Source organism: Mus musculus, chromosome 5 (assembly GCF_000001635.26).
Source record: "Mus musculus strain C57BL/6J chromosome 5, GRCm38.p6 C57BL/6J".
In the NCBI taxonomy this organism is placed as follows: domain Eukaryota; kingdom Metazoa; phylum Chordata; class Mammalia; order Rodentia; family Muridae; genus Mus; species Mus musculus.
The window spans coordinates 110,310,327-110,323,433 of record NC_000071.6 but is presented as its reverse complement, the minus strand read 5'-3'; the positions used below and the strand labels follow the sequence as shown (position 1 = coordinate 110,323,433).

The 13,107-nt window shown below is 42.1% G+C and overlaps 1 protein-coding gene across 2 annotated transcripts in view; it reads right to left on the bottom strand.

Moving 5' to 3' along the window:
- Positions 1 to 13,107, bottom strand: part of Pole (polymerase (DNA directed), epsilon) — a 51,150-nt gene that overhangs the window by 14,035 nt on the left and 24,008 nt on the right. For both annotated transcript variants that reach the window (NM_011132.2, XM_017320715.1), the window contains 6 exons: positions 11,325 to 11,427; positions 10,620 to 10,700; positions 10,406 to 10,528; positions 5,435 to 5,644; positions 4,999 to 5,208; positions 4,675 to 4,818 (listed from right to left, as the gene is read on the bottom strand). In NM_011132.2, coding sequence (NP_035262.2) covers positions 4,675 to 4,818; positions 4,999 to 5,208; positions 5,435 to 5,644; positions 10,406 to 10,528; positions 10,620 to 10,700; positions 11,325 to 11,427 — 871 coding nt within the window. The remainder of the gene's footprint in view (positions 1 to 4,674; positions 4,819 to 4,998; positions 5,209 to 5,434; positions 5,645 to 10,405; positions 10,529 to 10,619; positions 10,701 to 11,324; positions 11,428 to 13,107) is intronic.

The following is a 13,107-nucleotide window of genomic DNA, read 5'->3' as shown; positions in this document are numbered from 1 at the left end:
ACTACAACTAAAACACTAAGGTATAATGAAATAGCAACCTGGAACTGGACTATAAATGCTTTCCAACTGAGACATCAGCTCTTGTCTTGAGCATGGGCTCCCAGGTAAGGTTTCTCAGATCTCTCGGTTTTATTAATTGGAGGTTGTAGGTATCTAAAACCCATAGATAAACCACACTTTTTTGGCCAGAGAACTAGAAAAGAGATGATGGGGCAACCCTTATGTGTGTACTGGTTGCATGTATAGGAGCATGGAGAGGATACACACTGACTGTTCATTAATCACTCTCTCTTCAAGCTGCAAATACACAGACATACTCAGAGGAACACAAACATTTGAAAATTGAGCTGACAATGGAACCTTTACACAAAGAAGGCAAGGCTGAATTTGAGATTTAAATTAACAGGATTGCCGCCTCAACATTCTCTAAAAGATTAAATAATTAAAAAAAAATTTGCTTGTTTATTTTGTGTGTGTGTTTAAACAAGGACTTGAAAGCATCACCTCTCTGTGCTACTATATGGGCTCAGCTTCCCTTTACTCAGAGTCATTTCACCAGTGCAAGAACTGTTTTTCATATAAATGCCCACAATATCAAATGAGAGTTGTCCTGTATGGAACGAGTTTCTTGATGTAACAATCAGGGAAAAATGAGTAATTCTCAAGGGAGAAGAGAGCACCATCAAATGCTAGCCCTGTGCTGAGTCACACATCACAACTAATAAAAGCTTTACGGCAGCTATAGCTGCATCTACCATGAGACAGCTAGACTAGATGGTTCATACACCTATAATCCCAGCAGGGAGGCTGAGAAAAGCCAGTTGAGAATACAGTTAGCCTATGTAATGAAATTGTTTCAATAAAATAACAAAATGTCCACAGGAGATCTCAGTTGGTAAGTGCTTCCAGTATAAGCACGAGGACCTGACTCTGGATGCCTATCAGCATGTAAAAAGCCTGGCACAGTGGTGCACAATATCATCCCAGTGCTAGAGAGGTGGGTGGATGGGTGGGTGGATGGATGGATGGGTGGGTGGGTGGATGGGTGGATGGATGGGTGGGTGGGTGGATGGGTGGGTGGATGGGTGGATGGATGGGTGGGTGGGTGGATGAAATCCCTAGGGACTGCCAGCGACATGGACTTGTATAAACAGTGAGCTCCAGGTTCAGGTGCAAAGCGATTGAGATAGAAGTCTGATGCTGACCCTGGGCTTCCATAAGTGGCACCCACACATACAGGTACACACACATGCATGCTTACAAACCAAGGGCCATAACCTATCTCAGTATCTGAGCTAAGTAAAAGAATGAAGACAATTAAAATATGTCAGGAATTGTGAAGATAAAACCGTAGAATTTATTCAGTCAAACAAACAAATGAACAACAACTCTAAAACCAGAGGAAAAGATTTTTTACAACCAAGTAGCTACCATCTATTCTTTCCTACTAAATGCATGCCTGAAGCAGTAGCATAAGAGAAAAAAAGTAGTCAGGGACCAAGAGAGCTAGCTCACAGAGTACCAACCAGCAACAGTTTCCTGGCTTCCCCTCTGGGAAATTCTAATGGAATTACATGAAATTAGCCAGACTGAAATTTCAGAGTACAGTATGATTCCATAAAGGGGCATTCTAAAAAGGTTATGCCATAGCAACAGAGGCCAGTGTCTACGGATGGGGCGAAGAGAAACCAGAACACAGTGAATTAAGGATGACAGAAGTATTTTGTATTTTGAAAATCATGGAACTGTGGCTGCCATTACCCATGCAGTATTATGGTCAAAAGATCACTTTACTGTATTTAAATAGACAAAATAAAGTCTGGAAAAATAAATACCAAACTAATGATAGTTGTTTCTTCAATAGCTAACTAGGAAATGGAGAGTTAGAAAATGGAAAAGAGGAAAGAGGGAACTTCCCAGCTCGTCCTACAGATGTCAGATATCGTGATGTTGCTGACAAGGACTTTCTCTGTATACACTGTAGGTGTAGTTCTTATCTTAATACATCACCACTAATACAAACAATACCTGGATCAATACCAAATATCATGAGCTCAGAAAGGTAATTATAGCATCTACAGAATGACACACTGACACAGAGCTGTAGATCTAGTGCATCCATAGTTACAGAAACATGGATCTGACACACTAGCTGTACGGAGAGGGGCAAGTATGCTCTGGGGAGGTGGAAATGCCTACCTGGATGGTGAGGAGAATGATTCAGGTAGCTATATTTTTCAGAACCGATGGAAGTCAACTATGAGCCACACTTATTTATCTGCATCAGGGAAGGCAGGCTGTAACTGATTATAACTAAACAACAATATATTCCCAGATTCACAGTATCTTTTTTTTAAATTGTTTTTGAAACAAGAGTGTTGTGATGTAAGCCAGACTGGCCTTGAACTTATGATCCTCTTGCCTTGGTATCCTGAGTGCTGGGCTAACAGGCAAAGATCATGCCATCCAGGCTCCTAGGAATACTTTTTTTTTTTTTTTAAAGATTTATTTATTTATTATATGTAAGTACACTGCAGCTGTCCTCAGACACTCCAGAAGAGGGAGTCAGATCTCGTTACAGATGGTTGTGAGCCACCATGTGGTTGCTGGGATTTGAACTCCTGACCTTCGGAAGAGCAGTCGGGTGCTCTTACCCACTGAGCCATCTCACCAGCCCAGGAATACTTTTAAAACATAAGAAAAAAGAAAAAGAAAAAGAAAAAAAAAAGAATAAGAATCAAAAAAGGAAAGAAAAAGAAAAAAGTAATCTAGTTGCCATCCATTACCTTGGAAACAATATTATTTAAGGGCAAAATAGTAAATATTTCACGTTTTAAGGAAGAAACTCGTTTGCTTCTGTGCTGAGGTACACAGCTTAGGGATAGAGAGTACACCTAACAATTCACTAGTCCTTGGGTTTGATCTCTAGGATTGAGAAAAACACAATTCATGAGCTTAGCATGGTAACACAGGCCTATAATCCTAGCATGTGGGTGGCAGATGCAGGAGGGTCAGGAATTGAAGGTCAGCCTCACTTTTATTGCAAACTCAAGGCCAGCCTAAACTACATGAGACTGTCTCAAACAATGAACACCTCTGTGCTGGCTGGTTTTGTGTGTCAACTTGACACAAGCTGGAGTTATCACAGAGAAAGGAGCCTCTGTTGAAGAAATATCTCCATGAGATCCAGCTGTAAGGCATTTTCTCAATTAGTGATCAAGGGGGCAGGGCCCACTGTGGGTGGAGCCATCCCTGGGCTGGTTGTCATGGGTTCTATAAGAGAGCAGGCTGAGCAAGCCAGTAAGTAAACACCCCTCCATGGCCTCTGCATCAGCTCCTGCTTCCTGACCAGCTTGACTTCCTGTCCTGACTTCCTTTGGTGATGAACAGCAATGTGGAAATGTAAGCTGAATAAACCCTTTCCTCCCCAGCTTGCTTCTTGGGCATGGTGTTTTGTGCAGGAATACAAACCCTGACTAAGACAACCTCCATCCTGAAACAATTTGATTCTTAGTGATATACAAAGTTCCTATACAGAAAGGGCAGAGAACCTCCATCCTAGAATCCCCAGGGGATATACCAACTACCAATGCCAAGGATAGTGATGCACACAGAGCCTAGAAGGGAGCAGAAAAATCACAAAGGTGAAAGGTTCTGTAGTGCAGACATTCTCCTACACAATCACCACTGCACAGCTCTCCCTGTATGAAAATCCATTGGTCCCACTTGTCCATTATTCTGATAACCCCTGCCTGTCCACTTTCTAGGTTCACATTCCACCAAGTCAATGAGCTGGCATCAGGCCTCACATATTCCACCTACAATTATGTACCTCTCCCAGGTGTTCCCTGTGTATAGCTAGTGAGCAGACAATAATCATGAACTAGCTCTACCCTGAGGTACATGATGAGTTAAATGGGGTGCTCTATCTGAGATGTCACATAGAGAAACTTCCTCAAAATCTCCTAAGTCAGGCTGGAGATGGCTCAGTGGATAAGAGCATTGACTGCTCTTCCAGAGGTCCTGAGTTCAATTCCCAGCAACCACATGGTGGCTCATGACCAGGTGTAATGGGGTCTGATGCCCTCTTCTGCGTGTCTGAAGACAGTTACAGTGCAAAAAACCACCTAGCTAGAATATGACTCCATTTCTGAGATGCTGTGACTAGGCAAGTCCTTAGGCTTGGGACAGTGTGGTTGGCTGCCTGGGCTGCAGGGAAGGACTGGCTTCCAGCTGATTAGCACAGGCTTCTTTTTGGGATGATGAAGTCTGAATTCGTGCTATAGTTCATATTGCCACCAATTCACTAAAAGCCACTGAATTATGTTCTTCCATTGAACAGGCTATATGGTGGATGAATTTACATCCCAGTGACGCTAGTAACTACAACAGTACTCACACAAACTACCTGTAACCTCTATCCAACTCTTCCCTGTTCGTCAGCTTGATGGGCAGCAGCAGTTTCCCTTCCTGGACATTCAAAGACACAGTTTCAAGTAACTCTTTACAAGACCCCAGTATCACTAAGGTACTTGGGAAATGGAGACAGGCCACACTCTCACCAGCTATGTGGTCTTGGGTCTGCAGAGTCCATGCTTCTGACCAGTTCTTTATGTGGCCTCCATTGTATGGAGACACCTCAGAGGTGACAAGCAATGCCAGTGGCCTCCTTACCTTCCGATATGCAGGTCCATCCTCTGCTTTGGCAACCCGCTGGTTTACATAGAATACTCGAGGGATACTCAGCTTGATGCAGTGCAAGTCATTGCCAATGATAGCCCACAGCCGGAACAGACCAGCCTGTCTGGTCTCACTGATCTAAGAAAATGCAGAATATATAGTACATAATCAAGGAACATACTGACACCTGTGAACAAGTCATCTCCCACATTGCCTGCAGCCTTGGCCACATCCTCCTATGTGCAGGGACCCTGTAATGGGCAGGATGCTGAAGGCATTTCTTATCTTCCATTCTATACTGCAGGAATGGCTGCATACCTGTATTATCTGCCATGGAAGGTCCATGATGCTGCGGGCAGTCCTTCGCAAAAAGCTCCCCAGTCCTGTGGAAGGCCCCTCTCGGATAGGCCCAAGCCTTGGCATATCTTCTGCTGACTCTAAGCGTTGCTTCTTCCTGAGGGCTAGGCGCTGTTGGGCCTGCAGCTGCCACTTTTTCTTGTGGAACTGGAGCCAGACCAACCACTCTTCCTAGGACAGATGGAAATTAACAATTGCTAACACACGTTGATCATCAATACCTTCCTCTAACAGCCTGCTCTTTATTCCTAAGCTTCGGCAGCTTTAAATGCTCTCTAACACTCAGGCATTTCTGCAACCAACTTGTTCCAGGGCAAGGATTTGCCTTAGGATCCCTGGTCTATGTGGCATACCTCTAGGATACAGAGTGCCACAGCAACTTTCTCAGGGGTCTTACCTGTGTGGTTCCAAGGGAGGGAGGCTGCCCTAAGACCTCTTGCCAGGGCACAGTTAGTGCAATATCCTGAGACTCCTTTTGGGTCTCCCAGACTCGCTTCCTCTTAGTAGCAACTGGGACTGTAGAGTGGTGTGGCTTTGTGAGTCCAATGTCCTCCATGTCTGGAGTGCAGAGACTCAGACTGTTTTCTGAAGCCTGGGCCATCACAATCTGGAAAGATAAAACTCAGCCTTATAATTGAGAATCTCAATCTGGTAAATTCTATTCTATTCACAGCATATCTCCCGAAAAGGGCTGTTTACAGACTACCATAATTTAAAACAAACAAACAAACAAATAAACAAAAACCAAAAAAAGATTTTTAATCATGTGTATGTACATGGGTGCAGTTCCCTCAGAGGTCAGAAGACACTGGTTCACTTGGGAGTGGAGTTATAGACAGTTGTGAACCCCCTGATAGAGGTAACTAGGAACCAAATTCAGGTACTCTGCAAGAACAGTATGTGCAGTTAACTGCTGAACTCCAGCCTGTTCGTCCATCCCCTTTTTGGAGACAAGGTCTGACTGTGTAGCTCTCTCTGGCAGTTGAAAACTTTCTGAGATGTTCCTGTCTTTGTCTAGGAGCACTGGAATTAGACCATTTGTCTTAATTCTCCTAGGGAAGCTGTCCATCCTAAGTTTCCCAGCTCTTTATCAGAGAATGTCAGTTCTTTCAAAAAGATGTATGTATCTGTGAGCCTTTTTACAAGGTTGTATGTTTTGAGTCAGAGCTGAGGTTTTAATACAGGTTTAACCCTGAGTATGAAGGGAGAAAAGAAGGGGGCACTTAGGAAAAGAACAACAGCCACCCAAATGTGAGTGATTCCCATGACAGAATTATCTTGGTGGTTCCTGGTTTTTTTTTTTTTTTTTTTTTTTTGATAAGATCTCACTGCATAGCCCAAATTGGCTTTGAACTCTGGATCCTCTTGCCTTAGCCTCCCCAGTTGCTGTAGTTACAGGTCCACCACACTTGAACCAGTTAAGAATGTGTTCTAGGCTGAAGAGATGTTTCAGCAGGTAAGAGCACTGATTGCTCTTCCGGAGGTCCTGAGTTCAAGTCCCACAACCACATGGTGGCTCACAACCATCTGTAATGAGATCGGATGCCCTCTTCTGGTGTGTCTGAAGACAGCTACAATGTACTTATATATAATAAATAAATAAATCTTGAAAAAAACTTGTAAAAATGTGTTCTATTATTATTATTATTATTGTTGTTGTTGTTATTACTAGTATTACTATTACTCTTATACTTTAAAGGACTGGAACTTTTGCTGGATCTCACAGCCAAAGTTAATATACCTTGAGGTCAATTAAAATAAGACTGCTAGCCTACTGTGTACTCAAAACTGTTTAACCTGCTTTTAAGAGAACAATGGGACAACCTTGTTTGCCTTGAAGTTGTAATCAACTTTTATAACTTAAGCTAATGCATATCTGTAATCTTAAATTAGGTATGAGGCAGGGGTCAGAAGCAGAGACAGAGGCAGATCTCAGGACAGCCAGGACTACACAGAGAAACCCTGTCTTGAAAGACCAAACAAGCCGGGCAGTGGTGGCACGCGCCTTCAATCCTAGCACTTGGGAGGCAGAGGCAGGTGGATTTCTGAGTTCGAGGCCAGCCTGGTCTACAAAGTGAGTTCCAGGACAGCCAGGGCTACACAGAGAAACCCTGTCTCAAAAAGAAAGACCAAACAAACAAAAACACCACCAAAATTACCACACAACAATAACACGCAAACAAGCCAAAAAACTCATTTGACACCCTCACCCCCCCACCCCCCAAAAAAAACCCCAAAACAATGATGTTTGTTATCTGGGTTGGTTGAAGCCTTGTAAAACTGTTGAAAGATTTCTGCAAAGTACTTCATTCCTTCCCCCATGTGATGTTTTCTATACTGTTCAATAAACATAGTAAGAAGCCCTTTGTTAAGGAGACACACAGACAGATACCATTCACAAATGGACTCACACAGACCAACAGACAGACACAGGAACAAACAAACTCCTAAGATAAAATGTAGGCTGGCACTGATTCAGACTCACAACAGACAGAGGATGGAGACACAGGGAGCAGTTAGTAGAGAATTTAAATATTAACTAGATCTTGGTTAAATGACTCTAAGGGGAAGTGCTTTTATTTCTCTCCTTAATTCAATACCAGTACATTATTGGTGACTGGGAGTTAGTCACCAATGCATATAATCCGAACAAGCAGCCAATGTTCATATGTACTAAGCCATCTCTTTAGCCCATAATTACTGAGCATAAAGTTTTATTTGTGCATTAAGTATAGCTATTTAAAAACATAGTTAGGGGGCTAGGGAAATGGCTCTTCTAACCTCTGTGGCACCAGGCATGCACATCATGCACACACATATATTCAGGCAAAATACTTATACACATTAATTTTATATATTTTACTAATTTGTGATGTATTCATTTAACAATCAAGTTTATGTTAAATTTTTCTAAAATGATTGTCAATCTTTTATTTAATAATTTTTTTGAGTTTCAGTAGATTTTTTTTTTTTTTTGGTTTTTCGAGACAGGGTTTCTCTGTGTAGCCCTGGCTGTCCTGGAACTCACTTTGTAGACCAGGCTGGCCTCAAACTCAGAAATCCACCTGCCTCTGCCTCCCAAGTGCTGGGATCAAAGGCGTGCGCCACCACGCCCGGCTATCAGTAGAATTTGTGAGTGAATTCAAGGCTACATTGTTAGAATTAAGTATTCCTAGTGAGTCAAGACTTGCAAGATGGCTCAGTAGTTAGGTTCTTACCTCCAAATCTGCTCATCTGAGTCTGATTTTCCTAGGACTCACACAGTGGAAAATTGATTCTTCTAACCTTCCCATACATACAACAGACACACACATATAAATACAAGTAAAAAATAATAAATGAAATAATAGTAATTCAAGAGACCTGCCAAGGACAGGATGATAAAGACTTGTTGCCAGGCATGATGGCACACCTCCTTAATCCTAGTACTCAGACAGGAGGCAGAAGCAAGCAGATACTGAGTTCCAGGCCAGTCAGGCCACATCTTGTCTCAAAACCTACCAAACAAGACTACATAACATCTATCTATCTAAATTTTGTTTTTGAGACCAGGTTTCTGTGTAACCCTGGCTGTCTTAGAAAAAAAAAATGTGCATATGTGTGTATGCAATACACAAACGCTCTTGGTCTGAGCTACCTCCTGGCCCTACATCAGCTTTCTTTGGCTAACATTTACTTGGTATATACATTTTTTTTAGGTACAGCTCTTGCAAATATCACATTGCTAAAGCTTTAAAATCTAAACTGGGTATGTACATACATGCTTATAATCTCAGCACTCAGGAAACTGGGGTAAAGGGATTGGGAGCTTAAGGCCAGTCTCTGCATCACAGAAGGTTAAAGGCCAGCCTGGCTTAAGACCTTGCCTCAAAAAATTAAAATAAGCCAGGCATGGTGGCATACAACTTTAATCCCAGCACCTGCAGAGGCAAGTGAATCTCTTAGTTTGAGGCCAGCCTGGTCTATAGTGTGAGTTCCAGAACATCCAGGGCTATACTGAGAAACCCTGTGTCAAACATGAACACACACACACTCTATTTTAGGTTAATACTGAGTCTATAACATTCTGGCTTATAACTCACTTTTACTTGTGTTTTGAGGTAGAGATATGAGTGTACCATACTGTGCTCCAACTTGGCCTTGAACTCATATCCATCCTGTCTTAGCCTGCCAACAACCAGGATAATAGGCATGAAACATCATAACTGGTACACTTCTAATTTTCAACACTTCTAAATTTCAATGCTTTTTTTTTTTTTTTTTTGCGGGTGCGGGGGGTGGGGGGGGAGGATGGGGGGGGGGAGCAGTTATAACTTTGGCTGCCTTTCCAGAGGACCTGGGTCCAATTACCAGCACACAAATGTTGGCACACACATGTTGGTGCACAACTATCTGTTAACTCCAGTTCAGGGAATCTCACGCCTTCTTCTTGCCTCCGTGGGTACTGGGCAAGTAAGTACTTCACACATATATGCAGACCATACACATACAACCTTTTAAAAAAAATTTCCTCCTCCTCTAATTTTTGTTATGCTGTCTTTTGTATTTTCAAAGATTACTTTTTATTTTTGTGTGTATGTCTGTGTAAGTGAATGCCATATTATGCAGAGGTCTGCAGAAGCCAGAAAAGGGTCTTAGATGCCCTGGAGCTGGTGTTTTAGGCAGGTGTAAGCCACCTGATAGGAGTGCCGGAAGCAGAACTTGTGTCCTGTGAAGGGGAGGAGGGCTCTGGAGAGAAGACCACCACCAGCTTTTCACCCACACTTTCATTACTCAGTCTTTGGTGTGTCTCCAGGAATGATCTTCATTTTGTTAAGAAACTGAAGTCTAGGAGCCAGGCGTGGTGACGAACATCTTTAATCCCACCACTTGGGAGGCAGAGGCAGGCGGATTTCTGAGTTCGAGGTCAGCCTGGTCTACAGATTGAGTTCCAGGACAGCCAGGGCTACACAGAGAAACCCTGTCTCGAAAAACAAAACAAAAAACAAAAAACAAAAAAAGAAACTGAAGTCTACAGTAGTGAGATAGGTGAGGTCACTATGTCTAATTTGCATACCTCATCATTTACATGCAAATGAGTTCTTCATACCCATCTGATGACTCACATATGCTTTTTACACAAAATGACACTGGATGGCCCTAAAGAATAAGTGCACACTTTTAGAGATAAAACCTCTCTTTAGAGGTAGTATTGGGAAATTATGGGCCAAGCAGGGTGGTGTATACAGGGGCAGAAATCTCAGTTTCACACCAGTCATAGGGAATTTTAAAATAGTCAAGGCTATATAGAGACCCTGTCACAAAACCAAAACAAATAAAATTTACGGATAGCAGCTTGCAGACCTTGGTACCCTGGGCTCTGTGTTACCTGTCTCTTTCCTTCAAGCACAAAGAGCTCACTGATCTTCTTCTGTTTGTAGATATCATTCTTCTCTAGTAGTTTTTTGTGTAGCCAGTCTGGATGTTTGACACGTGGAACTGGGTTCTTCACCTAAGAGAGGATAACACACACCAGGAAGAAAGTCTTCTGTAGGTTCACTGGTCTTTGTGGCCCAGGATGGTACCCATGGCTTTTGCCTCACCTGCTGCAGAGCTGCGGGGATGGTGATGATTTTCTGGATGGCACTCCCCAGCCTCTCTATGTAGTAGTCCCAGTCCAGAATCTGCATGCACAAAAAATGAGAAACAGCACTTGACTATATGTTACAGGCCAAGATTACTAAATGCTTGTTTCACTTTACCTTCTAGAAATGGCGTGCTCATTTAAAGCATTAGGAGACTATAGGATCAAGAAACAGTGGATGGTTAAGGTAGTACCCAGCTTTATCCCATCAAAGAGCAGCCTAAGGGCTTCATGATGCCCTAGAGCAGTGGTTCTTAATCTTTCTTAACACTGTGACCCTTTAATACAGCTCTTTATGTTGTGGTGACCCCCAACCAGGAAATTATTTTTATTTTTATTTCGTAACTGTAATTTTGCTACTCTTATGAATTGTAAATGTAAGTCTGTGTTTTCTGTCTTAGGCGATCCCTGTGAAAGGTCAAGTAGATTCTAACTTTTTTCTACACCTTTAATAGTATAAAAATAGCGGGCTGGAGAGATGGCTCAGCGGTTAAGAGCACTGACTGCTCTCCTAGAGGTCCTGAGTTCAAATCCCAGCAACCACATGGTGGTTCACAACTATCTGTAATGAGATCTGATACCCTCTTCTGGGGTGTCTGAAGACAGCTACAGTGTACTTACATATAATAAATAAATAAATCTTTAAAAAAAAATTAGCACTCACTGTCCGAATATCAAAGTCTTGAAGTGATGAACTCTTTAGCCATTTCCGGAGAAAATGTTTCCTCACTGTAGGCTCTGCTTGGAAAATGGCAAGTGGAATGGCCCTAGGTTAGAAAAACAAACAGAATAAAAAACAATGCAAACCCACTTTAACTCTTATCAAACACCTACATCTTGTATCTGATGTTTATAACATTCAATGACTGAGTGATACTTTATCATGTTAAAGCACTTAGAAGGGGGATAGGAACGTGCCTAACTGGTAGAGGACTTGCTGATCCTATATAAGTAAGACTCTGGGTTCCATTCTCAAAAATATAAAACAGAACAAATAAGAAGAAGAAGGGGAAAAAAGAGGGGGAAGAGAAATACATGAATGGATAAAGAAAATATGACAGGGGCTGGAGCAATGGCTCAGAGGTTGAGTGCTGGCTGCTCTTCCAGAGTTCCTGAGTTCAATCCCCAGCATCTATATAGTGGTTCATAACCATCTATAATGAGATCTGGTGCCCTCTTCTGGTGTGCAAGGATGCAGGCAGAACAATGTACACATAATACACAAATAAATCTTAAGTTTTTTTTTAATTAAAAAAAAGGAGAAGAAAATATGGCATAGGCATACATACACAATGGAGTTAACTATATGGAGTTAAGTATATTCTCCTGCTATTATTGTTTTACTAAGTCATAAAGAACCTGAAATTATACCCTTTACAAGAAGATGGGACTAAAGAGTATGTTAAGAGAAATGATACAGAAAGATAAATATAGTTCATGTTTCTCTCACATGCAGCACCTAGCCTTTGACTCAGCAAGAAGGATGCTATTTTTAAGACAGGTACTAAACATGATACAATGAGCATGTAAAGCTATGTGAGACATGTGCCAAGTGGGAATTGGGGATGTAGCCCATCTAATATTCCCTGAGTCTGAACTTTAGTACCATACAAACCAAATATGACTCAAACCTTCATCCCAGAACTTGGGAGGTAGAGGCAAGAGGATTAGGAGATCAAGGTGAGCCTTGGCTTCACAGAGTTTGAGACAAGCCTGAATTACATGAGACTCAGGCTAAAAATTGAACAAAGACTCACAAGATGGCTCAGCAAGTAAAGATGTCTATTGTTAAACCAGACAACCTATGTTCACTTTCTGGGACTCACACAGCAGAATCCACTTCTACATCTTCTGACCTCCACATGTGCACTGTGGAAAACATGTTTCTTCTCTGCACACAAAATAGACTCTTCAGGTGTCATACTCCCAGCTGCCTGGTCTACTTGTTCACCATATCTTTCCTTTGGTTTCTTTATCTAATTGATATGTTGAAATCTGTTATTTTATTCTCTACATGAATCTGTCATATTTACTTTAGACCAAATTTCTTTAGGATACTGGCAATTCTTCCTTACAAAAATATTTGCTTTTTTCCCCCTAAAGGGCTCCTCAGGAAGGTGGGTATTAACACGTACCTACTGCTGAGTAATAAACCACCCATCTTTCAGTGAGCTGAGATTACAATTTTTTTTTTTTCTGAGACAGAGTTTCTCTGTATAGCCCTGGCTGTCCTAGAACTCACTTTGTAAACCAGGCCTCGAACTCAGAAATCCACCTGTCTCTGCCTCCCAAGTGCTGGGACTAAAGGCGTGCGCTACGACCGCCCCACCGAGATTACAATTATTGATGCTGATGTATCCTGTGATCTCACCTAGGGTGGATGGATCACTTGTGTAGATAGATGAGTGGCCTCCTCACCTACATACATGCCCTCTCAGCTTCTAGGA